This window comes from Acinonyx jubatus, chromosome D1 (assembly GCF_027475565.1).
Source record: "Acinonyx jubatus isolate Ajub_Pintada_27869175 chromosome D1, VMU_Ajub_asm_v1.0, whole genome shotgun sequence".
Classification (NCBI taxonomy): domain Eukaryota; kingdom Metazoa; phylum Chordata; class Mammalia; order Carnivora; family Felidae; genus Acinonyx; species Acinonyx jubatus.
Window position 1 is genome coordinate 40,572,767 of NC_069390.1, and position 26,874 is coordinate 40,599,640.

Below are 26,874 nucleotides of genomic sequence, written 5' to 3' on the forward strand. Positions count from 1 at the left end.
TTTTTAACATTTATTCATGTTTGAGAGACAGAGAGTGAGTGGAGGGGAGGCAGAGAGAGAGGGAGACACAGAATCTGAAGCAGGTTCCAGGCTCTTTGCTGACAGCACAGAGCCCGACACAGGGCTCAAACTCGCAGACTGAGCGATCATGACCTCAGCTGAAGTCGATGCTTAACCGACTGAGCCACTCAGGTGCCCCTTTTTTTGTGATGTTTTAAATATTATTTGGCTATTTAAAATTGATCACTTTTTTCCTATTCTAAATAAATATTTCCTATTGTAACTAATTTAATATTTGTAATTTTATATTGTTCTTCCTAAAGGAGGCTCCCCAAATTGCATAATTCAGGCCCACAAAACCTGGGTCTGCCTTTACCTATACACACAGTGAAAAAAATGTTTGTAATTATTTGAACCTGGGATCCAACTGTATTTTACATGTTAATATAGAGGTTTAAAAAATTTTTTTAAACGTTTATTTATTATTGAGAGACAGAAAGAGAAGAGAGCATGAGCATGGGAGGGACAGAGAGAGGAGTAGACACAGAATCTGAAGGAGGCTCCAGGCTCTGAGCTGTTAGCACAGAGCCCGATGTGGGGCTCGAACTCACAAACCCAGCGAGATCATGACCTGAGCCAAAGTCAGATGCTTAACCGACTGAGCCACCCATGCACCCCAGCATGGATTATTTTTTGTCCAGTTTTAATATACCTTAGAATTTTCTGGAAGTGCAATTGCTATGTAAGCTGGAACTTCGTTTTGGTAGAAATTTTATCATTCTTTGTGTATGATTTTGAGAAGCACAGTCTGGGGGCGCCTGGGTGGCTCAGTCGCTAAGCGTCCGACTTCGGCTCAGGTCATGATCCCCCAGTTTGTGAGTTCGAGCCCCGCGTCGGGCTCTGGGCTGACAGCCCGGAGCCTGGAGCCTGCTTCAGATTCTATGTCTCCCTCTCTCTCTGCTCCTCCCCTGCTCACGCTCGGTCTCTCTCTCCTTCAAAAATAAATAAAACATTAAAAAGAAAAAGAGAGAAAAGCACAGTCTCTGATGGAATAACACCTCTGTCATTCTGCATATCTAACTGGTGGGTTCACAGTGATTTGATGTAGCTGTGCTAACACTGGAGACTTCTATTATGTCTTCTAGTATTTAAAATATTAAAATGCGTGTCGTTTTATTTTAAATTAATTCTATTTCGTTTAGGGAATCATTAATTTAAAAATCTTAAAATACATAATTTTAAATTAATTTTATTTTTCCTTTATGTGAGGGAATGATATTAATATTTTTGAAATTACATGTTGAGGTAGATAATATCATCTATAAACGTCTTTCATCAAAGTAAAGTAGATATGGGAAAATATTTATTGCAGGGTGGGGGTAGTAGCGTTGGGTCTGAGGTTGAATACCATCGAACTAAATAGAAACACGAACTGAAAATACATGGAGTGTAGTGTTGACGATCTTCCTGGTAACTTATATCTTTCCCAGGATTCCAACCACACCTGGGAGAAGAATGAGCGCCTGATGTCTTTAAGAATGTCAATGGTGCCCAGAGATCAGGGGGTCTACGACAGCTTCGAGATTCATGTCTGTACCAGAGACCGCTGTCCCCCATTGCCTGTCCCTTCCAATCTGGCTAAGAGCTCCTGGGGAGGTGGAATATCTGGTCCGCTGAAACTGGCAAATAACAGTTATGAATATGACCGCGGTTGGGTCCCAGAAAGGGTGGGGTCGTTGGAGATTAAGTCATCTGGGCTCCCAAACCTGTGGGCACAGAGCAGGTACTCAGGCCGGCAGGGCTCCGGGCAGCAGAGGGCGCTGTAGCGGGAGCCGCACCAGGCGTGCCGGGCCCTCTGGCGCCAGCAGGCCTATCGCCTCCTCCGGCGGCTTCCGGCGCGGCTCCTCAGAGCGAGTGGCGGGGAAGTCATGGACCGCAACCCTTCGCCGCCGCTGCCCAGTCGGGAGGAGGAGGAGGAGGAGGGTGCTGGGGGAGACTGCATAGGGAGCACGGTCTACAGCAAGCACTGGCTGTTCGGTGTCCTCAGCGGACTCATTCAGGTGTGGAACGTCTCGCCTCGCGTGGGCTCCCTCCCTTTGCCCCAGCCCTTCGTCCACGCCTCTGGCAGCCCCCTCGGGCCCAGGGAGCCGCCATCCCCCTCCCCCACCCCGACGACCCTTCTCGGGGCCTCGCGCTTAGAGTCCTGGCCGCCTCTGCGGACCCCAAAACTTCGGGAGCCTTTCCCAGTACCTCTCAACACAACGGGAGATAAGTGACAGGGAGACTAGAATGCCTACGGTTAAAATACTTTACTTTTACAAATTCTCCGAAAATGTCTGACCACGTACATACATTGCTCGTGTTTTTGCTCTCCATTCCCAGTGTCGTTTCTGAAGCCTAGGGCCCAGTTTATTTCGTGGACGTTTGTTGTAGAAGAATAAATGGTGATTTGGAAGTCCTTCAGCTCTGATACCAATAGCGTGGCTTTGGCACCTGTTTTGGGCAAGTCACCTAATCGTTCAGAGCCTCGGTTTCTTTCTCAATTTCTATAAAGTGGGATGAAAATACCTTTGTTATTGTATATAGCGTTATTGTGTAGGTTAAATAAGATTATCGTGGGCACAGAATGCTTACCGTGGTGTTTTGCTTGTAGAAGCTCTCAGTACATGTGAACTTTCTTCTCCCACGTTTCACTGACTTCTTCCAGTCTCTGTCCTCTCCAGTGCATCATCTGTCTAGTTGCCAGAATAATCGTCCTTAAACAAACCAACCAAAGAAAAAAACCCTCAAAATGTTTTTGGGAACTCCTTTTAGTTTCCTTTGCCTGCAGGAGAAAAATGCATATTTCTTAGCTTGCAATACAGCTTTGCAACCTTCCCAGACACATCTGCCCATAACACACTCAACTACTCACCATTCCCCAAACATTGCCAGGCCGTTTTCTTAAATCTGAACTCTTGCACTTTCTTAGGTATGTTCTTTTCCCCCTCTTCACAAACAAACTCCTGTTCTCCCTCAGAGGTTTAGCTTAAAGATTACTTCCTAGGAGAAGTTTGCCCAAACTCTCCAGGCATAGGTCATTGGTCCATTGTTTTGCTTTCACAACTCTGCCCACAATTCACTCGACTCCCATAGTCTTTTGCTGTGATTATTAGTTTACATGTGTTTTCCTCTCTAGGGCCTAAACTGCCTTAAAGCAAGGGCTTAAATGTATTCATTTGTGTATTTCTACCCCAGTGCCTCGTAACAGTATTTACTCCACGAATGTTAGATGAACGTTGGTCTACCCAAGGTAGTAATTTTTTTAAATTTTTTAAAAAATGTTTATTTTTGAGACAGAGGGAGACAGAGCGCAAGTGGGGGAGGGGCAGAGAGAGAGGGAGACACAGAATCTGAAACAGGCTCCAGGCTCTGAGCTGTCAGCACAGATCCTGATGCGAGGCTCGAACCCATGAACCGTGCGATCGTGACCTGAGCCAAAGTCAGACGCTTAAGCTGACTGAGCCACCCAGGTGCCCCAGGTAGTAATTTTTTTTAAACAAGGTTTCTGCAAGAGAAGATACTTTGAGGACAGTGCCTTCGTGACTTGTGAGTGATTATAGGATAATATTACTTGATGAGTACTACGGGCAGCTTTTATCCATGTCTTTTCTTCCTTTGTGTTGAAGATGGTTAGCCCTGAAAACACCAAATCCAGCTCAGACGAGGAGGAGCAGCAGATGGAGCTCGATGAAGAAATGGAGAATGAAATTTGCAGAGTCTGGGATATGTCCATGGATGAGGTATGGGGTTGGAAATGAAACCGAAAAGACTGTTGGGGAAGGAGATGGTGAATGGATTTTTTATTTTTTTAAGTTTCAGTCCTTAAGTCTCTGGGGAAACACTTTGGTGTCTGTAGTCATATGGTACAGGGAATGAGCTGTAAATGCTAAACTTTTGTCTTGGAGGGTAGAGGATCTGAGCTGTCACTAGATTGGGGCTAAATATATGTTCTCATGAATGCAAGGAATGCTTGTAGTCCAGGAAAGTTCTGATATTTATCTATGTAAAGAGAATGCTGACCTTGTGTAGGAGACCACTGATGTACCATAATTAAATTAGAAAGGGACAAGAGGGAACCATGTGTGTATAAATTGCAAAATAACATTTTAACATTTGCATTGTACTCTATAGCTCAGTGGCATTTTCATATGTATTATTCCATTTGTTTTTCACAATAACCCTGTGATACAGGTAGTACCCTTATCTTACAGGTAAGAAAAGAGGTGAGGGTTGCTTGGGTGACTCAGTTGGTTTAGTGTCTGACTCTTCATTTTGGCTCAGGTCATGATCTTGCAGTTTGTGGGATCCATCCCTAAGCTGGGCTCTGCTGACAGCGCAGAGCCTACTTGGGATTCTTTGTCTCCCTCTCTCTCTGCCCGTGTACACATACTCTAAAAATAAATAAACACTAAAAAAAAAAAAAAAGGCGAAAAGAGATTGACATACATAATCTCTCACTTAATTACTTGGACTTTTCCACTAGCTTCCTGATTAAAATCCTTGTTCTGGTCTTTTTACTTCCCTCTGTCCTCCACATTGCCATGAAAGCTCTCTTTTTCCTAAACACAGATTTAATTGTGTTCTGTCTTAAAAATTGTCCATGGCTGTTCGTTATCTTCAGCTGTTTTTTTGATACATTTTTATTGAGGTATAATTGACACCAAAAAACGTGTGTATTCTTGAGGTGTAATTGATGTACAGAAATTGTTCATATTTAAAGTGCATAATTTGAACAATTTTGATGTGTATACGTGCATGAAGCCATCACTGTAATTAAGAAAGAGATATATCTAGGGGCGCCTGGGTGGCTCACTTGGTTGAGCGTCCGACCTCGGCTCAGGTCATGATCTCACAGTCTGTGAGTTCGAGCCCCGCTTTGGGCTCTGTGCTGACAGCTCAGAGCCTAGAGCGTGCTTCAGATTCTGTGTCTCCCTCTTTCTGACCATCCGCCGTTCATGCTGTTTCTCTCTCTGCTCAAAAATAAATAAACATTAAAAAAAAATTTTGTAAATAAAAAAAGAGAACATATCTCTCACCCCCAAAAGTTTCTTTGTCTGTTTGTAATCCCTTCTTCTTGCCCTTCCCAGCCTCCACCCTCTCCGGGCAACCACTGATAGTCATTCTCACTTCAGAGCAATTTGCATTTTCTGGTGTTACATAAATGGGACCCCTTTTTTTTGGAGGGGTCTGGCTCTTTCACTCAGCATCATTGTTTTAAGATTCATGCATTTTGTGTCTTTCACTAGTATATTATTTTTTTATTGCTGAGTGTTATTTTATGTGATATCATGATTTATTCATTTATTTCTCGGTTGATGGATATTTGAGTTGTTTGTAGTTTATTATAGTTAAAGCTGAATTTTTGTGTATAAGTATGTTATGGACATGTGTTTTCCTTCCTCTCGGCTAAATATCTAGAGTAATATGAGTCGTATGGTAGGTGTATGTTTAACTTTTTAAGAAAGAGTCTGAATTGTGTTTTTTACAGATTGTGTAAAAAAATGTGTATTTTACAAAGTGGTTTTTATATTTTACATTATCATAAGCCGTGTATGAGATACAGTTCCACTTTCTCCTCTTCCTCACCAACACTTGATGTCAGTCTTTTGATTTTAGCCATTCTAGTAAGTGTGTAGTGGTTCTCATTGTGATTGTGATTTGGATTTCGCTAATTACTAATAATGTTGACAATATTTTCATGTGTTTATCTGCAGTCTGTGTATCTTTTGGTGCCTGTTTGAATCTTTTGCCCACTCTTTGTGTTGTTTTCTTAGTTGTTTTTATTTTTTTCTAAAAGTTTTATAACTTTAGGTTTTACTGGTAGGTCTGTGATCCATTTTGAGTTAATTTTTGCATGTGATGCAAAGTATGGATTGAAGTTTACTTTCTTTGCATATGGATGACCAGTTGTTCAAGCTCATTTTTTAAAAAGACCGTCCTTTCCCCACTGAATTGCCTTTGTACCTTTGTCAAAAATCAGTTATCTGTATGTACATGTGAGCCTATTTTTGGATGCACTCTTCTGTTTCATTGATCTATTTATCTGTCTTAATTCTGTTTTGATTGTTTTGATTTTTGTTGATTTATAATAAATCTTGAAATCAGGTAGTGTTAATCTTCCAACTTTGTTCTTTCTCAGAGTTGTTGTGGTTGTCCTGGGTCTTTTGTATTTCCATACTAATTTTACTATTTAAAAAAAAATTTTTTTTTATGCTCTGGTTTCTCTTCAAATTGCATAAATCTTTCGCCTTTCACTAAAAAATAATTTTTTTTAATGTTTATTTATTTTGAGAGAGAAAGAGAGAGGGAGAGCGCCTGAGTGCGCATGCAAGTGTGAGGGAGAGGCAGAGAGAGAGAGAGAGAGAGAGAGAGAGAGAGAGAGAGAGACAGAATCTAAAGCAGGCTCCAGGCTCTGAGCTGTCAGCACAGAACCTGACGTGGGGCTTGAACTCAAGAACCATGAGATCATGACCTGAGCCGAATTTGGAGGAGGACTGAGCCATCTAGGTGCCCACCATACTAATTTTAGAATCAGTTTGTCAGTTTCTACAAAATGCCTGCTGGGATTTTGGCTGAGATTGTGTTGAATTTATAGATCATTTGGGGGAAGGATTGATAAATTGAACAGGTATATCTTTCCATTTATTTAGGTTCTCTCTAATTTCAGCAAAGTTTTATAGTTTTTCGTGTATAGGTATGTCACATCTTTTCTCAAATTTATTCCCAAGTATTTCATATTTTTGGATACTATTGTAAATGGTATTTTTAAAAATTTCAATATCTGTTCATTCCTGGTATTTAGAAATATGGTTGATTTTGTGTGTCACATCCTGCAGCCGTTTTTCATTTATGAAGAGAAGTTTTACTACTTTTTCAATTTGAATTGCTTTTATTTCTTTTTCTTACATTTACTCTGGCCAGAACCTCCAGTATGAAGTTGACTAGAAGTGGTAAGGGGGGCATCTTCTTGTTCCTAATATGGTGGCAGAACACCTGGTCTTCCACCACTAAGTATGATGTAGTTACAGATTAAGAAAGTCCCCTTCTTTCCCTAGTATGCCTAGAGTCTTTATCAGGAATGGATTATGTATTGTGTTACACTTTTGATGAGTCAGTTGAGATGATCACGTAGTTTTTCTTTTTAGTTTGTTAATATGGTGTACTGAGTTGATTGATTTTCAAGGTGCTAAAATCTTGCTTAGAAAGTTTATCTATCTTCATGAGAGATACTCGTTTTCTTGTCATTGTCTGGTTTTGGTACCAAGGTAATGCTGTCCTCATGGAGTGGAAACTTTTCCCTCTTCGTTTTCCAGAAAGAGTTTGTTCAGAATTAATAGTATTTCTTCCTTAAATATTTGGTGGAATTCACCAGTGAAGTCATCTGAGCTTGGAGTTTTCGTTTTTTGTTGTTTGTTTACTTTTAGTTTTGTGTATTTACTACTTTTAAAAAAATAAGTTTTTTTTTTAAACAACAGTTTCATTAAGATATAACTCACTACCATAAAATTCACCATTTAGTGGTTTTTAGTATATTGTAGGAAAGATTTTAAGTTCAATTCCTTTAAATAGGTATAAGGCTATTCAGGTTACTTTGGTAGTTTATGTTCTTCAGGGAATTTATCCATTTTATCTAAGTTGTCAAGTTTATTGGTGTAAAGTTGTTCAAAGTATTATGTTATTGTTATTTAATTATCTGTAGCATCTGTAGTGATGGCACCTCTCTTCATTCCTGATCTTAGTAATTTGTGTCTTCTGTCTTTTTCCCCTCATCATTCTGGCTGGAAGTTTAATTTATTGATTTCCCTAAAGGCTTTGTTTTGTTGATTTTCTCTGCTGCTTTCCTGTCTTCTATTTCATTGATTTCTAATTTGCCCTTTTTTATTTTCCTCTATTTACTCTGGTTTAATTTGTTGTTCTTTTTTAATTTCTCAAGGTGGAAGCTGAGGTCATTTGATTTGAGACCATTCTTCTTTTTTAATATAGGTGTATAACACTATAAATTTTCCTCTAACTATTGCTTTGGCAGTATCCAACAGATTCTGATATGTTGGGGTTTCCTCTTCATTTAGTTTAGTTCTAACTTTCCTTTAATTCTTCTTCAGCTGCTGAGTTATTTAGCAGTACATTGTCTAGATTTCAAATATTTGGGGGTTTTCAGTTATTTCTCTGTTACTGGAGTCAGTGAACACTCTGCGTCTTTTTAAAAATATATTTAGACTTGTTTTATAGCTCAAAATGTGATCTATCTTGGTAAATGTTCCATGTTCACTTAAAACGAATGTGTATTTTGCTGTTGCAGGGTAGAGTGTACTATAAATGTCAGTTGGATCAAGTTGGTTGAGCGTATTGGTCAAGTCTTTTTTTCTACTTGCTCTACAATTATTGAGAAGCTATGATTTAAAAAAATTTTTTTTCAACCTTTTTTTATTTATTTTTCGGACAGAGAGAGACAGAGCATGAACGGGGGAGGGGCAGAGAGAGAGGGAGACACAGAATCGGAAACAGGCTCCAGGCTCCGAGCCATCAGCCCAGAGCCTGACGCGGGGCTCGAACTCCCGGACCGCGAGATTGTGACCTGGCTGAAGTCGGACGCTTAACCGACTGCGCCACCCAGGCGCCCCAGAAGCTATGATTTTTAAAAAATATTTTTTTAAGAGCTAGAACCCATTTTTTTAAATGAAATCTTAATGCGAAATCCTCAAATACATAATAGGTAAAACAGAGCTGCTCTTTGGAAAAGATTGTTGGTGGAAGGGAGGGTCATGTTCTTGGCCTCCTTTCACCTTCTTAGGATAGCTCTTGAAGCACTGCTAGAGAACTGAGCTGTCCACCAATAACTGGTATAAGGTCCTTCCAGTGTCACAGCCTTATCCCCTACCATTAGCGTTTGAGCAGGACCAGAGACTTGCAGATGCTTTCTGCGTTTTCATGTGTTCATGCTCTGTTCATGCCACTGTCTGCCTGGAATGGCCTCCAGCCAGCAAAATCTTTCTCATCTTATATGACCCAGCCTAAATGTCACCTCTCTGTGACACCTCCACAGACACTCCAAACAGAATTCGTCTCTTCTGGGCTCTCATGAAACCTGTTCACTCTGTTGCATAACACTTACCTTGTTATTTGGCCTTTGTGTCCTCTGATAGATTAAGTTCCTTTTCTTAAAAGCTTAATGTCTCCTCTTTAGAGGTACTTTTCTCTGATACATCTGAAGTAGTCCCCTCCCATCTTGGCTTCTAGCACATACTATCTTGTTAATCTTATTTGTAGCACTTAGAAATTATGTAGTTCAGTTGTTTATGTGTTTATTGTTTATTTATCTTTCTAGAATAAAAACTCCATGAGACTGGGAACTTATCTAGCTTGTTCACTGTTGTGTCCCCCAGAGCCTCAAATAGTGCCTGTTACTTGTGTTTTTCAGTAAATACTTGGTGAAGAGTGAATGAATGAATGCATGAGTGAGTGAATGAATGAATAGCTGAGAGGTAGCATTGGTGTGCTGGTTAAGAGTATGGCAGTCACACTCATCTGGATTCTGTTCTTCTGGATCTGTTCTACTGATTGTATAATCTTGGGCAGGTTGCTTAACCTTATAAAACCTGTTTATTAGTGGAATGGGGCCAATAATAATGACTACTTCATAGGGTTTTGAGAATTAAATGAGATAGTGTGCAAACCACTTCACTGTACTTGGTATTTACAACTTGCTCAATAAATGTAAATTGCCATTATTATTATTATTATTATTATTATTATTATTATTATTGCTGTTGATATTGTTAGGTCACCTAACTCTTTGCTACCCTAGGAATTATTAACTGTCATTAAATAAATCAGTCCCTGCATGCCCTAAGAGTTGGCCACGTGACAAACAGCACTTTAAACACTTAGAGTGGGGAGCATCTGTTGCTGTGACTTTCAGTTTGGAGTGTATCTTTGAAAATACTGTTTTCTCTGACTGTGCTCTCTTAATAATTATAGGATGTCGCTTCCAGTCAACAGTCATGCAGGTTACCTTGGTTTCAGCTGCTATGAAGGATTACTGCCTCTCTCTTTGAGGTGCCTCCAAGTCCCTTTGAAGAGCTTTTTCACCATAGCCTGGGTTTTAAGTTAAGCTATCGCAAATATACACTTCAAGTTTGGTGAAAATCTAAGGCAATAGACCACCAGAAACTTAATTTTGTTTAAATATTGTGCAACACAGACATCCACAGCAAGCTGATTCAGTCTTGGAACATGCAAGATTGGGTCACATGTCCACTCCAGGTTCATTCACCGGTATGGTGTGTCCCTCTCGGCAGTGTGGCCTGGGCAGACTCTAGGAAGGAGGTATGAAGCTGTAGTAGTTACGTCGTGATCAGAATTATTTTCTGTTGAGAATTTTGAAAACACAAATTCTCATTTGGGGCATGACCCAGTAGGAGTTTTTACCTGTTTCCCCCATTGTGTTTTAAGCTCTTAGAAGACACTAGTTAATGAGTTTTACTCTTTTTCCTTACCTCACCATCTATCAAGATACCTGGCAATCAGCAAATGTGTTTGAATGAGTTAATGAACATTGCTGGTAGATAGAAAGATCATTAAGGTAAATACATTTAGGGCAGAAAAAGAAGACAATCCCCTGGAATATCACAGTTTAGATTTGTTTATGGATTTATTCCATTGCCTTGGGACCAGATAGCACAAAGACTCTTGAATGCTACTTTTGCATAATGATACAGTTCCTAACCTATGGCTTTTTTCCTTGAGCCTGAAAGGAGTTACACATAGAATTATTTTTTTTTTATGTTTGTCTGTACTATGGGATTTAAAAAGGACTATTCAGCATCCAAATTAATACTCACTTTTTAATTTTCAGGATGTGGCTTTATTTCTCCAAGAATTTAATGCCCCTGACATATTTATGGGAGTATTGGCCAAATCCAGATGTCCTCGATTAAGAGTAAGTATGTACGTTTTGAAAGCTTCCTCTTTAGAGCAGTAACAGTAGAAGTGCTAGAAAGATAGTCTTTAGGGACGCCTGGGTGGCTTAGTCAGTTAAGTGTCCAACTTCAGCTCAGGTCATGATTTCATGATTCGTGGGTTCGAGCCCCGCGTGGGGCTCTGCTGTGCTGACAGCTCAGAGCCTGGAACCTGCTTTGGATTCTGTGTCTCCCTCTCTGTCTGCCCCTCCTGTGCATGTGCTCTCTCTCTCTCTCTCAAAAATAAATAAACATTAAAAAAAAAATCAGTAAATCAGGAATCAGGTTTAAGAACCAAAAAATTAACTTTGTAAAAAAAAAAAAAAAAAAGATAGTCTTTAGTTTTCTTACTGGCCACAAATCAGTCTACAGATTTTTATTGAACATTGCCTGGCACTAGGTAATATGCTGTTTGAAATTATTAGAGTCAAATCTTTAGATTTCGGTTGGATCAGGGAGATCAGTACTTTCATTTAACAGCTGTGGAAATCAGGCATAACCGAAGTTATGTTGCTAATATGTGGCAGAACAGGGAACATTGCCTGGACCTCCCATTTCTGTTGATTGCTCTTTTTTATAAATAAAATCCTCCATTCTTAAAAACCTTCATTCTGAACTCAGCCTGATACTGAGGACTTTTCCATAATCTGAATCTAATTCATCTTTCCAGCATAAAATCTACCCTACAGATGGTCCTTCTAATTTAGCAAGGCCTGTCTGCTCCTTGTCTCAGCTTACTGTGGTCATCACCATCTCCATGCCTCCCTTTATACGCCGTCCATCCCCTCTCGGTATTCACATCTGTTATCCCAGGGGTTCTTTTCATCTAAGCCTTCCTAAATAAGTAAGCTCTCAGTGGCCATTGCTGCTGGTCAACTCCTCAAAAGAATTATCTGTGCTTCTCCTTTCGTCTTTATGTTGTGTTCTTGTGTCATTTAGGTTGCCATATGCTATGCATATCATGGGTGATTAGGAAGTATTAAGTAATTATACTTATGAATAACTGCTGTTCACTGGGTATTTGGTTTTACTACTCTATGAGATAGGAACTTATCTTCACTTTATAAATAAGAGCTAAGTCTTTGGTTAATTTTTCCAGGGCCATACAGCTGGGAAAGCTGGGGTGTGAGCCTAGGCCGCTTGACTTCAATATAACCACTCTATTTCTTTGCCTCTCTTTTTTTGAAAGTATGGAGAATTCTGTAGTATATTTTTACAAATTGAATGCTGAATTCAGATTTTATTTAGGGCAGTGTTTACCTGAATTGGGGCCTAATGAACTGATGAACTGTCTTTTTCCTGGGTCATTAATATAATGACCCAAGAAATTAATTAACAAAGATTTGACAGTTACATGATTTTCTCCTGGATCATTCTAATTTAAATACATTGACTCATGATAAGTACTTAAAGAAAATAAGCTATTGTCAGTAATGGCACCTTTCAGGAATTAGTCATATCATTATATATGTCTGTGAGTCACACCCTATCTACTGCAGTGGTCCTCTGACTTGGCCATATGTTAGAATCATCTAGAACACAGGCTCTCAAAGTTTGGCATGTCCCAGAACCACTGATTACTGGGCCCACCTCCAGAGTTTCGGATCCATCAAGTTTGTGGTAGAATCGAGGGTTTCTAGTAAGTTCCCAGATGATACTATTGCTCTGGACCAGGGCTCACATTTGAGAAGCTTTGCCCTTGGGACCTTTTAAAAAATCCTGAGTTAGGCCCTACCCAGATCAGTTAAAACAGAATCCCCAAGTGTGAGACTCCACACAGCTTTTAAATTTCCCTCAAGCTGATTCCAGTTAGCAGCCAAAACTGAGAAACTTGGTCTTTGATTGGAAGTTCAGTTATTCTCTCTTTAGTTTGTAAGGGAAATTTATGTTTCTTTGCTGACCCTATTCTCTTTTAATCTTTTCCCAACATTTGACAGCCGTCGTTTTATTGAAACTTTCCCTTCCTGGAGCATTGGTGCCACCTCATTCTTCTAGTCTCTGACCTCTTCAGTCACTTCTCTGTCACTTTTACTGGCTTTTTTCTTTGTTCCTACAGAGTGTGGACTTCTTCTAAGGTGTAGACCCAGAACCCTCGTCCTCTTTGAATTCATTTCCTTGGTGAGCTTATCCACACTTTACAATCTTTAAGTTGTGAATCTGTGCCTGTGGGATCAAAGCTGTGACATTCCTTCTGACTTCTGGTGCCACATCTTCAACTTTCTTCAGGCGTTCTCTGCTCGCATGCTGCATTTTCCTGTCCAGAGTCCTGCATGTTATAACTCAGTGATTAACACACTTACCTGGTCATAAAATTTACGTGTTGTGTTTTGTAAACAGTAGCCTCCTAGACCCTACCCTGGAGATTCTGATTCTGTAGTTCTGAGATGGGACTCAGAAATCTGTATTTTTAACACACTGCCTGCCCAAATGATTCTTATGTTCCAGTAAGTTTGGAAACACTATCCTAACTAAACTCGTGTCTTTTCCAACACTTCTTTTCCAGTTTTCCTGTCAGGGGGATCGGTATCTCCCACTGGGGAAATGAGAAACTTGAAACCTAGGAGTCATGTTCAACTGCCTTCTCCCTTTGTCTCCCATCAGATTATTTTGCTTTCTACCTTGAGTCTTCTCAGCTTCATCCCTTTCCATGCCTTCCAGCATCACCCTCATGTTGCATCTTGATTACTGAGATGCAGTATGACATAGTTGATAAACGCTCAGCCTCTGGAACTCTGCTGTTGCCTAGTTGGGAATCCTGACAAGTTGCTTAATTTCTCTGTGCTTTAGTTCCCTTGTCTGAAAAATAGGGATAATAGTACCTGTCTCATAAATTATTATATGAAATTGTATATGGAAAGTGCTTGGAGTAGTACCTGGGCATAGTAAATGCCAAGTAAACATTGGCAGTTATTACTGAGATTATTAACTTCCTTTAACGTATTTTCACTATCATGCATTATGCATTTTGCTGCCAAAATAATCTTCCTAAAATAACATTACAGAATGCTGCTCCCCTCCTTGAAGGTCTTTATGGATCCAAATAGCTTCCTAGATTAAATCTAACCTCTTCCAACATGGCATTCAGGTCCCTTAATCCTGATCCTTTTTGCCTGCTGTATTTATTTATCTCGTGCTATTCTTCAATTTTGTGCAACAGCCAGGCTGCTCCCTTGGTATTCAGTGTATGAGCCATGTGCATTACTCCCTCCCTGCCTTTGCTGATCCTTTCCCCCTTGTCTGAATGACTTTCTTCTTCTTTGCATGTCTGAATCTTACTAATCATTGAACACTCAGTTCATCCATAAGATTTCTTCTTCCATAACTTGTGACTGTCTTTGATCTTTCTTTTTCTTGTCAAATACTGTAAACTTGTCAAGATTAGGGTGCAGGCAGTATATATATTTCTATATGCTACCTCTTCTCCCCCCAAACTTGACTCAGTGAAAGTTTTTTTCAAGTTATTATTTTTGTATGTGTCTTTCATCTTAGAGCCATTGTGACCTGTGACGTTTAATTTGGCAGGAAATCTGTGTGGGAATTTTAGGTAATATGGCCTGTTTCCAAGAGATATGTGTGTCCATCAGCAGTGATAAAAATCTTGGGTAAGTTTTATTATATAAGAATTATGTTTTTACAAAATAAATTAACATTTCATATCTCTTAAGAAATCCTAATACATAGGAGATATAGGAAAATTGTATGAAATGTAGTGCTTCCTTTCTCCTGATGAATAGTATCTAGGAACTTCATATATTGATGGTAGCTAGGGGCTTCCACAGTGTTTATTGGCTGATTGAGGATTTAGGCCTGTTTATTGGTAGTGAAAGGATCTAAACAATCAGCAGAGGGTAAGCCTGACTGGATAAGACCCAGCAGGGCAGAGCTTGGTGATGGGGCACCTGACCAGAGTCTCAAACAAGTTAGGCTTAGGGAATCCAAGGGCCCAGAGAGCCAGTCTGGAAAAACTAGATTTACTGACCAGGGTGACCCTGAGAACTCTTAAGATTGGGGAACGGGATTTACCAGTAGACTAGAGAATACAGGGCAGCCTCTGTGATTCAAAGGCTTTCTTACTTTTGCTTGGAGGCTAGTTCTCTTTCCTGTGCAGGAAAGTTTTAGGCAGAGGGTTTTTTAGTGGTGGAAACCCTAGTGGTTACTTTAAGAGGTCTGCGAATACTCTAGAATTATATGCTAAATGTTGTGAGTGTATACATTTTCTAGGCAGAGAGTTCATGGCTGTTAAATCAGAATTTTAAAGAAATTCATAATAGATAAGTGTTCTGGATGGTTATTGTCAGCTAGGGCTGTGAGGCTTTATCACAGGATTTAAGTACCTGGGTCTCTAAAATAGAGCTGACTACCTCTTCTAGGTGTGGAATGACTTTAAGATCCTTGTTTAAGGGGCTCCTGGGTGGCTCAGTTGGTTAAGCATCTGACCTCGGCTCAGGTCACAATCTCATAATTCGTGAGTTCCAACCTGCATTGGGCTATGTGCTGACAGCTCAGAGCCTGGATCCTACTTTGGATTCTGTGTCTCCCTCTCTCAGCCCCTCCCCTGCTTGCTCTCTCTCTCTCTCTCTCTCTCTCTCTCAAAAATAAGTAAACATTAAAAAAAAAAAAGATCCTAGGTTAAGGTATTTATTCTTCCCTCAGTAATTTAACAGTCATTCATGGAGTGAATGACCTTGGATTATATTTGGTCTCTAGTGGTTCCTATCAAAAATCTGAGGACACGTAGGGCACCTTGGTGGCTCAGGCTCAGGTCATGATCTCGTGGTCCATGAATTCAAGCCCTGCATTGGACTCTGTGCTGACGGCTCAGAGCCTGGAGTCTGCTTCGGATCCTGTGTCTCCCTCTCTCTCTGCCCCTCCCCTACTCACACTCTGTCTCTCTCTCAAAAAAAAAAAACTAAGAATGAGTCATGTTAAAAATAATATGAAACAATTTACTTTGGTGATAGGATATAAATTTGTTCAGCCACTTTAGAACAGTTGGGCATTATTTAGTCAAGTTGGAAGATAAGCAACGCAGATGTTGTGACCAAGCAATCCCACTCGTGTATATGGTAGGATAAACCGTGCACATGTACATCAGAGGAGAAGTGTTACAGGAGCATTACTTGAAGTGGCCCTAAGTGGAATTAATCCATATATCCATCAGTAGTAGGCTAGAAACATAAATTGTTTTATATTCATATGATGGAGTGTTCTGCAGCAGTGAATCAAAGAACGATTGCTGTAGGAAAACATGGGTAGATCTTAAAGACATGGTGTTGAACAAAAGAACTAGACTCAAAAGAATATATATAGTATAATTTTTTTCACAAAAAACTTAAAACCAAAATATATGGAATAATACTATAGAGTAAAACAAAGAAATAATTGCTGAGAAAGTCCAGAAAGTAGTCATTTCTAAGTGAGAAAGAGAATTGGGATTTGGAAGGGACACACAGGAGCCATGGAGATGAGACACTGTTCTGTTTTCTGTAAACATAAGTGTTTGCTTTGTAATTATTCATTAAGTATAAATTTGTATTTATAGGCCTTCTTTTATATGTACTACACAATGAAAATGTTGAAAAAAATTAAATGAAAACCCTACCTTGATATTTGAAATGAGAGAAATGATGCATATTGGGTTAACTTTTTTGTTTTTATAGACAGGTGTTACTGCACTGTTTGTATGATTCAGACCCTCCTACTCTGCTGGAAACAAGCCGGTATGCTTTCTTCTTTCTATGTATTCTATATGCTCATTCATACAGGAATCTTGGACAATAGAGTTAATTCTTCATTCTTGAATTTCCTTTAATGTTTTTCAAAATAGATACTAAGTTCACATTTATTTTGTAGGTTGTTGCTTACTTGTCTTTCCCAGACAGAAGTGGCCAGTGTCTGGGTTGAAAGAATCCGGGAATATCCAGCTATTTATGATAGTATTTGTTTCATTATGTCAAGTTCAACAAATGGTAAGTCACCATGTAATCTTGGAAAAATTTTTGGTTCTATTTAATTGTTAGGAAGCCATGTAACTATTTCTGGAGGTTGCTTAAAAAAATACATCTAGTGTCAGGTGAAAAAGTATTTCGATTCAAGATATAAAATTTCTTCTTAAGCTGCCAGGATACTGATCAGTCCCACATTTAAAAATGAAGGAAGAGGTCACCTGGTTGGCTCCATCATTAAGCTGAGCTGACTTTGGCTCAGGTCATGATCTCACAGTTTGTGAGTTCGAGCCCCACATCAGGTGAGCTTGAGCCCCACTTAGGATGAGCTCAAGCCCCGCTTTGGGTGAACCCTGCTTCTCTCTCTCTCTCTCTCTCCCTCTCCCTCTCTCCCTCTCTCCCTCTCTCCCTCTCCCTCTCTCTCCCCCCCGCTTCTCTCTCTCTCTGTCTCTCTCTCTCTCTCTCTGTGGCCGTTGTGTGATTCTCTGTCTCCTGCTCACTTGAGCCTTCTCTGTCTCACTCAAAAAACAAAAAAAGGAAGACAAATTTAAACAAAGGAGGTGAATAAATCTCCCTTAATAAGTAATACTTTGGTAAGATTTGGTTTTCTTGGAATAGCTTTAGGAATGTTGGTTAACCTTACTGCTTTTTATTTTATTTTTTTTTTTATGTTTATTTGCTTTTGAGAGAAAAAGAGAGAGTGTGAGCAGGGGAGGTGCAGAGAGACAGAGACACAGAATCTGAAGCAGGCTCCAGGCTCTGAACTGTCAGCACAGATCCCATTGGGGGTTTCAAACCCACGAGCTACGAGATCATGACCTGAGCCGAAGTCGGACACTTGACCAACTGAGCCACCCAGGCACCCCTAACCTTACTGCTTTTAAAATTTTGCTTCTCATTTCAATAACTATTTTATCGTCTGCAGTTGACTTGCTGGTGAAAATAGGGGAAGTTGTGGACAAACTTTTTGATTTGGACGAGAAGCTAATGTTGGAATGGATTAGAAATGGGGCTGTTCAGCCTCTGGACCAACCCCAGGAAGATGCTGAAGAGCAGCCAGTGTTTAAAATTGTGCCCTGTGTACTTGAAGCTGCCAAACAAGTACGGTAAGCGAGCTTCTTGTGCAAAATGTTTTGGGAAAATCCAATTGCTGGAAATATCCATAGATGTAAGTTTTAGTTTCTTTTTGACAGGATGAATAGCACCCCATCAGTCTTTGTCAGGTTGGATTCACTACTAATATTTGTGGTAACCCTGTGTTTGCTCTTTTTAAGAATCATATGGTTACAAAGTACCTATTCTGATATTAGTTAGCTATAGGCTATTTTCCAGCATTAATTATGATTATGGTCTTAAAATCTTCTGCAATTTTGTATAATTTAAGTCAAATAGGAAAGATTTTCTGGTGTTTTATTTTCCATTAAACATTTAACAACTTCTTTAGTTAATGTCAGACGTCATTTGTTTTCTTGCTTCTTACGTTTATATGTCAGTCTTAGATAAGTGACTGAATTTTGGGCTCTGATGTCTTGCCAGGAGTGATTACTAGGTGTTGTAGGTCATTGAAACGGTTTCTTGCTAGTCACTAGAAAATTAACTTGTGAATTGATCTGCTTAATGTTCAGTCGTATAACGTTGGTGGTTAATAACCCACCTAAAGTCTTTTATGTCCTTTATCCAGGTGGATTAAACTTAACATCTTTTCTCCAAACCTGCTTCCTCACTATTCTCAATGTCAAATATCAAAGTAGAGTTTTCATTTAATTTTGTCAACACTTTCATTGTGAAGTATGGTATATATACAAGAAAGCCTATAAAAACAAATTTATACTTAATGAATAATTACGAAGCAAACACTTACGTTTACAGAAAACAGGGCCTCATATCCGTGGCCCCTGTGTGTCCCTTCCAAATCCCAATTTTCTTTCTCACTTAGAAATGACTACTTTCTGGACTTTTTCAGCAATTATTTCTTTGCTTTATAGTTTTATTATTCCATATATTTTGGCTCTGAGTTTCTTGTGAAAAAAACTATACCGTATGTATTCTTTTGAGTCTTAGTTCTTTTGTTCAACACCATGTCTTTATGATCTACCCGTGTTTTCTTAAAGTCATCGTTCAGGCCACTGTCTCTCAGCTAGACACCTATGGCATTCTCTCACCTGAGTTCCCTACCTCAAGGCTGCTCCTTCCAAGCCTAGACTCTAGAACCATCTTTCCAATACACATACTCATCATCTCACTCGCGTGCTTCAAACTCTTCCATTGTCTTCCTTAGGATGAGGTCCAAATTTTTTTTTTTTATAGAGAGAGCATGCAAATGCTTGAGCAAGTTGGGGAGGAGTGGGGGGAGGCAGGGAGAGGGGTAGAGAGAGAGAAAATCGTAAGCAGGGTCCACATTTAGCATGGAGCCTGATGAGGGGCTTGATCAACACCCCTGGGATCATGACCTGAGCTGAAATCAAAAGTCAGATGTTCAACTGACTGAGCCACCCAGGTGCTCCAAGGTCCAGGTTTTTAACAAGCATGGCTTACAAGGCTCTGCAGTGCCTCCCCATCCTTATTACTTGTTCTGTGTGTTTCAACCATGTGAAGTTTCTTTCATCAAGGGAACCAACCTCTCTTGGCCTTCAAGCCTTTGTGTACCATGTCTCTTTTACCTCAAACATTTCTCTTTCATGTCTGTGCTTAAATATCATTTCTCTCTCTTTTTTTTAATGTTTATTTTTTATTTTTGAGAGAGAGAGAGAGAGCATGAGCAGGGGAGGGGCAGAGAGAGAGGGATACACAGAATCCGAAGCAGGCTCCAGGCTCTGAGCTGTCAGCACAGAGCCCAACGCAGAGCTCGAACTCCCGAACTGTGAGATCATGACCTGAGTCGAAGTCAGATGCTCAACCAACTGAGCCATCCAGTCGGCCCATAAATATCATTTCTCTTAAGATGCCTTTCTCAACTCTCTAAACTTAGTTAATACTGCTTGCCATGTGGTTCTCTGGTACCTTAGACTTCCTTTAGTGTTACAGTCCTATCATTTTATCATGATCGCTCCTTTAATTATCTTCTTTTCTTTAGACTGTAAACTTTGTGAAGATACAATGTTTTACACGTCTCTGTTTTCCCATCTGCTAACATAGTGCCTGAAAGTAGTAGGTACTTAAATATGAGCCTTCTTTTTTATTGTTCACTATATTTTCACTTAATCATTTGAAGAACTAAGATTGTGAGCTTCCAGGAATCCAAACTGTTGATCACAAAAATTATACTTACGTGCTTTTAGTATTCTCAGCTAAGGGAGCTAGGGGAGTCCTCTGAAGTTTGCAGGACATTGTTACTGTTGATGCTTGCTTGCTGCAGTGGGCCTATCGTTCATTCTATAAAAGTTTCAGTCATTTTTCGTCCTGATTATTTAAGTAAACCAGAATGATAAAGTATCACCTCAAAGGTTTCTGCATTGTTGCTTTTGTGGGACAGGGCCAAAAGGAATTTTTACTTCTCATTCTCGAGTGTTGATTATATTCCATAGTATCTCTTTGTTTTTTGACTGTTTTTGCCATTAACATGTAAGCTCTGGTGAGCACCAAGACTTCGCCCTTTTCTTGTTTTATCCTTAGTACCTGGGACAATGACTAGTACAGAGTGATAAGTATTTGTTGAATGAATGAATGAATGCAGTCCCACAGAGTTGTTGATTGAGTGTTTTTGTTTTTTGAATTTAGTTCTGAAAATCCAGAAGGGCTCGATGTTTACATGCATATCTTACAGCTGCTTACCACAGTGGATGATGGAATTCAAGCTATTGGTAAGATGTTTTATAGGGAAGCACAGGAATTACTCATTGAATTGTTTTGTTTTTATATAACTACTTTTTTTTTTTTTATCATTTCTATTAAGTACAGTGTCCTGCTACTGGAAAAGACACTTGGAATTTACTTTTTGACCTGGTCTGCCATGAATTTTGCCAATCTGATGATCCACCCATCATACTTCAAGAACAGAAAACTGTGCTAGCTTCTGTTTATTCAGTGTTGTCTGCCATCTTTGCTTCACAGGCTGAACAGGAGTATCTAAAGATAGAAGAAGGTAAGTATCATTTTCGTTCACTAGAGTAAATTCTAGTCTGTTAGATTTTAGAGCCCCGGCTTGGGATTATTGTTCATTTGGTTTGTTTGTTTGTGTTGGTACTTTTATTCCCCTAATTATAAAAATATTACATGCTCACCACAAAAAAATTTGCAAAATTTATAAAAGGAAGCATAGTGCTTATAATCCCATCATCCAGAGATAATTACTATATACTCACATGCGTATATATTTTTAAGTCCTGCTTTTTAGGCAACTTTTTAAATTTAGAAGTATAATATGAATATTTTCTATGTAAACGAATGGTTTTTCACAGAGTGATTTTTTTTTTATGACTACAATTAAATTCATGATCCATTTAGAATCTAATCACTTGTTACATGTGAGGTATGGCTTCAGCTTTTTTCCAGATTGCTATTCCGTTATCTCAACATCATTTAGTGAATAATCTGGTTTATCCACACTGATTTGAAATTTTGTCATTTACTGTGTTCTGAGTTTCCCTATATGTTTTATTCCCTTGTATTGCTCTATTCATGTATCAGTAGCTATAGTTTTTAAATTATTAAAACTTTACGTTTTAATGCCGAGTAGGGCTAGTCTCCTTTCATCCTAATTTTTCAGAATGTTTTTGACTATTATTCTTGTTTAACACTGAATTTGACAAGTTACAAAAACAAAATCTTTTTTTTAAATTTTTAGTTTTTATTTATTTTTTATTTAATGTTTTTTATTTATTTTTGAGAGAGAGAATGCTCTCTCTCTAAGCCTAAGCCACCCAGGCACCCCTAGTTTTATTTTTTATATTCATTAAAAAAATTTTTTTTTCAAAGTTTATTCATTTTTGAGAGAGAGAGAGAAAGAGTGTGAGCAGTGGAGGGGCAGAAAGAGAGAGAGAGAGACACAGAATCTGAAGGCTCCAGGCTGTAAGTTGTCAGCACAGAGTCCAATGCGGGGCTTGAACTCATGAACTGTAAGATCATGACCTGAGCCAAAGACAGATGCTTAACTGACCGAGCCACCCAGGTGCCCCTGTATTCAGTTTTTACTGTAGGCTAATTTAAATGATTATTCAGTTTTTGAAGAAATCACAGTCTTTTTGAAATTTAACTTAAAGAAACATACAATTTAAAAGCTTTGTTTAGGATTTTATTGATAAAGTTGAAAATTCAAATTCTTTTTCTCTATGGCCTCCAAAGGCACTGCATGATAGGACTGTTGCCCAACTGTTGAAATTTGTTTTGTGCCCTCCTTCCCCCTTGCTCACTTGGCTTGAGCCATAATGGCCTTTTAGTTCCTCAGACCGTTTCCTCTTTGGGGCTTTTGCACTTATTGTTTCCTCTGCCTGAAATGTTTTCCTGGGCTCTTTACCTTGATGCTTCTCTATTAGTTCTCCCCTCAAAGAGCCTCCTCTGCTGGCCGCTTTATTATATTCTCTTTTAATTTTCTTCCTAGAACTCACCCAAAGTTGAAATGATCTGTTTTATTCATTAGTTTATTTGAGAGCCTCTTGAAGGCTGTGGCCTGAAAGATCTTGTTTGCCACCATATCTATAGTACCTGAAATAAAATATCTAGTAACTAGTAAGTTGTACTTAACTTACAGTACTTATAGTACTTACTTACAGTACAGTACTGTCAGTACTTTTTTTTTCTTTTACTTATTTCTTTTTATTTTTTGGTAAAATTTTTTATTTTTTAAAATTTACATCCAAATTAGCATATAGTGAAACAATGATTTCAGGAGTAGATTCCTTAATGCCCCTTACCCGTTTAGCTCATCTCCCTCCCACAACCCCTCCAGCATCCCTCAGTTTGTTCTCCATGTTTATGAGTCTCTTCTGTTTTGTCCCCCTCCCTGTTTTTATATTATTTTTGTTTCCGTTTCCTTATGTTCACCTGTTTTGTCTCTTAAAGTCCTCATATGAGTGAAGTCATATGACTTTTGTCTTTCTCTGACTGACTAATTTCACTTAGCATAATACTCGCCAGTTCCATCCACGTAGCTGCAAACGGCAAGATTTCATTCTTTTTGATTGCCGAGTAATACTCCATTGTGTGTATATACCACATCTTTATCCATTCATCCATCGATGGACATTTGGACTCTTTCCATACTTTGGCTATTGTTGACAGTGCTGCTATAAACATTGGGGTGCATGTGTCCCTTCGAAACAGCACACCTGTATCCCGTGGATAAATGCCTAGTAGTGCAATTGCTGAGTCGCAGGGTAGTTCTATTTTTAGTTTTTTGAGAAACCTCCATACTGTTTTCCAGAGTGGTTGCACTAGCTTACATTCCCACCAACAATGCAAAAGAGATCCTCTTTCTCCACATCCTTGCCAACATCTGTTGTTGTCTGAGTTGTTAATGTTAGCCATTCTGACAGGTGTAAGGTGGTATTTCATTGTGGTTTTGATTTGTATTTCCCTGATGATGAATGATGTTGAGCATTTTTTCATGTGTCGGTTGGCCATCTGGATGTCTTCTTTGCAGAAGTGTCTATCATGTCGTTAGCCCATTTCTTTACTGGATCATTTACTTTTTGGGTGTTGAGTTTGATAAGTTCTTTATAGATTTTGGATACTAACCCTTTATCTGATATGTCATTTGCAAATATCTTCTCCCATTCCTTCAGTTGCCTTTTAGTTTTGCTGATTGTTTCCTTCACTGTGCAGAAGCTTTTTATTTTGATGAGTACTCTCAAGTACTTTTGAATGAATGAATGAATCAACAGAAGGAGGAGAGACCAGATTTAACTGGCTAATTCCATGCCTCTTTTGTACACTAGATCTTCCTCTAATTGACAGCTTGATTCGTGTCTTACAAAACATGGAACATTGTCAGAAGAAGCCAGAGAACTCAGTAGACTCTAACACAGAAGAAACGAAAAAGTCTGATTTAACCCAAGATGATTTCCACTTGAAAATCTTAAAGGATATTTCATGTGAATTTCTTTCTAATATTTTTCAGGGTTTAACAAAGGTAGGAAAGAAATATTGATGGTTTCATCAGCAAAAGAAAGTGTGGGTTGCTTAATGCTTCAAACATTATTATTACTGTATTATTTTTTTAATATAAAATTATAATTATGTTATATAAATTTGGGAAAATAGAGAAAAAAACTTATCAGTGTAAGCTTATAATTATAACCCAGGAACTGATGTAGTTTGGTATATTTATATATGTGTTTTTCACATGCTTTTAACCCAGTATATAGAATTTTTATAGACTGCTGTTTACACCAAACGTTATATTATGAGCTCTTTTCCAATTTTAGTATATATGCTGCTGAAGCAAGCACTGTGAGCCCTTTTCCACACTCTAAATTTACTGACAGACATTTCACCAAAAGCCAGTTTCTTTAATACCCAGTTTGCCAAAAAGCCAGTTTTCAAAATTTACTGCAAACTTGTTTTAAGGAGTATTCTTCCTGAATATGCTCAGGATTGTTAGCATATTATTCCTTTGGGCATACTTTCTTTCCATGTATTTTAGAAAAAATATAAATATAACCATTTAGAATATATTCATATTCATTGAATTTTTTTAAGAAGAATATTTCTTAAAAGAAGTTTCGGTTATTCTGGTAATTTTCTTTTTTTGGAGGGGGGTGTGCGGGGTGTCATCTATCCTGCTTCCTTTTCCAGATTTGGGTTATTAGTTTGGCATAGATTTTCAGAAGTCAGATTACTGGGCTTAGCATTTTTAAAGTGAAGATGACTGAGGCTTAATGACTACATACTACCAAATGCTTTCATATGAAAATGCTGGGTTTACATGATTATTACTATTGGGTATTACAATTTTTATATTAAAGTTCAGTGGGTGAGAAATTATGCCTTATTTTGACTTGCATTTTTTTTTTATTAGTGAAGGTGAACATCTTTCCATGTATTTGTGTATTATTTGTGTTTCCTACTTTATAGATTTATCTATTTTGATTATTTACATAAACTCCTTGGGCAATAATGTCTTTTGCATATTCATTGCAAGTATTTTTCCCATTGTTTACTGTCACTTTTATGTGATTTTGTTTTCAGAGGGATTTTTTTTTAAGTGGCATGAATGTAGAAGGAAGGTGGACTGAGAATAAACCAGGGATATGTCATGAAAATTCTTATGTATTGTACTTCATGGAATATGGATTTAATCTTGAGGAAACTGAGGAGCTACTGGAGAGTTCGGTTTTAAGGATCAAGTGATATGATCTGTTTTTTAGAAAGATTACTCCAAAAGCAAGAGAGAGGATTAGAACTGGAGACCTACAGACCAACAGGCTCTTATGGGTGGTAACCTTTAAGAGTAATCTGTAAAATATTGAGAGCCTAAACAGTGAAAGTGTGGATGAAGAAGGAAGGATGGGATGAGAGAGATTTGGTAGAGTAGAATTAAACTCTTAGGAGGATGGGTCAGCAACAAAGAAGGAGGAAAAATCTTGGCTGTATCCCAGGTTACTGCTTTGTGCAGCAGGGTGGGTGGGTGGTGGTCTCCTTCCCTAAAATAGGATTACAGTGAAATAGTGTTTGGGTTTACATAAGGGGGGGATGATGCTGGGTTCAGTTTGGGACATCTGAAATGCCCATAGGATCAGTAGGGAATTATATATACTGATTTATATTTATTAATCAGATAAAGCTTTAGAAATTTTCCTCTTCTGGGGCACTGGGTGGCTTAGTCAGTTTAAGCCTCTGACTTTGGTTCAGGTCACGCTCTCATAGTTCGTGAGTTCGAGCTCCACATCGTGACAGCTCAGAGCCTGGAGTTCTGTGTCTCCCTCTCTCTCTCTCTCTCTCTCTCTCTCTCTCTCTCTCTCTCTCTCTCTGCCCTACCCGCCCCCCCACCCCCATCTCTCAAAAAGAAACATTAAAAAAAAATTTAAAGAGGTTTTCCTTTTTTTCCAAATCTTTTTTTGTTTGTTTTAGGAGACTGTGGCTCAGGGAGTAAAGGAGGGCCAGTTAAGCAAACAGAAGTGCTCCTGTGCATTTAAAAACCTTCTTCCTTTTTATAGTCCTGTGGTGAGTATGAATAAGCGTATAGGTGGCTGAGTTTTAGAGGATTACTAAATGTTTCTATGTAAGTGCTTGATCTCTGAGACCATTGTCAAAAAAGATCGTGCCTGCAATTCACATGACTTAGTGCCCTTGTCAGATAAATGACTGCTGGGTAATTCACGAGACTAGCCTGAATAGCTATTCTAATTTTAAGAGAATGGAGTCAGCACTGAATTTATTGGACCCCTCACTGTTATGAAGTAAGCATATATATTAAAGATAAGATTCTTAGGTGAGAATGGTCAGTAGGTTTTTATCATTCTTCAAATTATATCACATTTGCTACCATTAGAGGCAATTTCAAAATAGTAACTTTTTTAGGAAAATGAAGTATGGAATGTGGGAGGGAGAGGCCATGTCAGCAAGGAAGAGGATAAAACTCCAGTAGTGGACCCTAAAGGGGAAGCATTGGGGGTATAAATACTAATTTCAAGAATAAAACAAAGTGGTATGAGCTAGTCCCTTCTTTGATGTTTCAGAGAACTGAGAATGACTGTAATAGTCTTTATTGTCATCTGGGGATTTGTCAACATTTGTTTTCCTTTGGACTGTTTAGAAACCACGGGTAGAACATTTTTATAGTCACCAATCAGTATCGTAAACCACCTTTTCTACTACTTCCATTTATTTGGTTCTTTTGTTTGACTCACAGATAGAAGACTTTCTCAAAATTCTACATGAAGTTGATAAAACTCTTGCTGATGACCTGGAGGAAAGCTTCCCAAGTTTGAAAGTTCAGACTTAATAACTGAATTAAGTTTCCTTTGCCCAATAAATGAACTTTATTTTCTTCA

At 38.7% G+C, this 26,874-nt stretch overlaps 1 protein-coding gene across 1 annotated transcript; it reads left to right on the plus strand.

Annotated features, from left to right (window-relative positions):
- The first annotated feature begins 1,890 nt into the window (after nucleotides 1–1,890).
- Nucleotides 1,891–26,874, plus strand: SAAL1 (serum amyloid A like 1). The gene is made up of 12 exons (XM_027073024.2): nucleotides 1,891–2,060; nucleotides 3,669–3,782; nucleotides 10,898–10,981; nucleotides 14,523–14,602; nucleotides 16,661–16,720; nucleotides 16,854–16,969; nucleotides 17,871–18,051; nucleotides 20,663–20,745; nucleotides 20,838–21,026; nucleotides 23,818–24,011; nucleotides 25,952–26,044; nucleotides 26,733–26,874. The coding sequence occupies exons 1-12, from the start codon at nucleotides 1,929–1,931 to the stop codon at nucleotides 26,823–26,825; spliced, it is 1,419 nt and encodes a 472-aa protein (XP_026928825.2). The 5' UTR covers nucleotides 1,891–1,928; the 3' UTR covers nucleotides 26,826–26,874.

Bases quoted from the DNA above. Each gene is read 5' to 3' on its own strand.
- SAAL1 (XM_027073024.2), top strand. From the start codon at position 1,929: ATGGACCGCAACCCTTCGCCGCCGCTGCCCAGTCGGGAGGAGGAGGAG. The intron at 2,061-3,668 runs GTGTGGAACGTC...TTTGTGTTGAAG, and splicing joins TCCTCAGCGGACTCATTCAG to ATGGTTAGCCCTGAAAACAC. The intron at 21,027-23,817 runs GTAAGTATCATT...TTTGTACACTAG, and splicing joins GTATCTAAAGATAGAAGAAG to ATCTTCCTCTAATTGACAGC.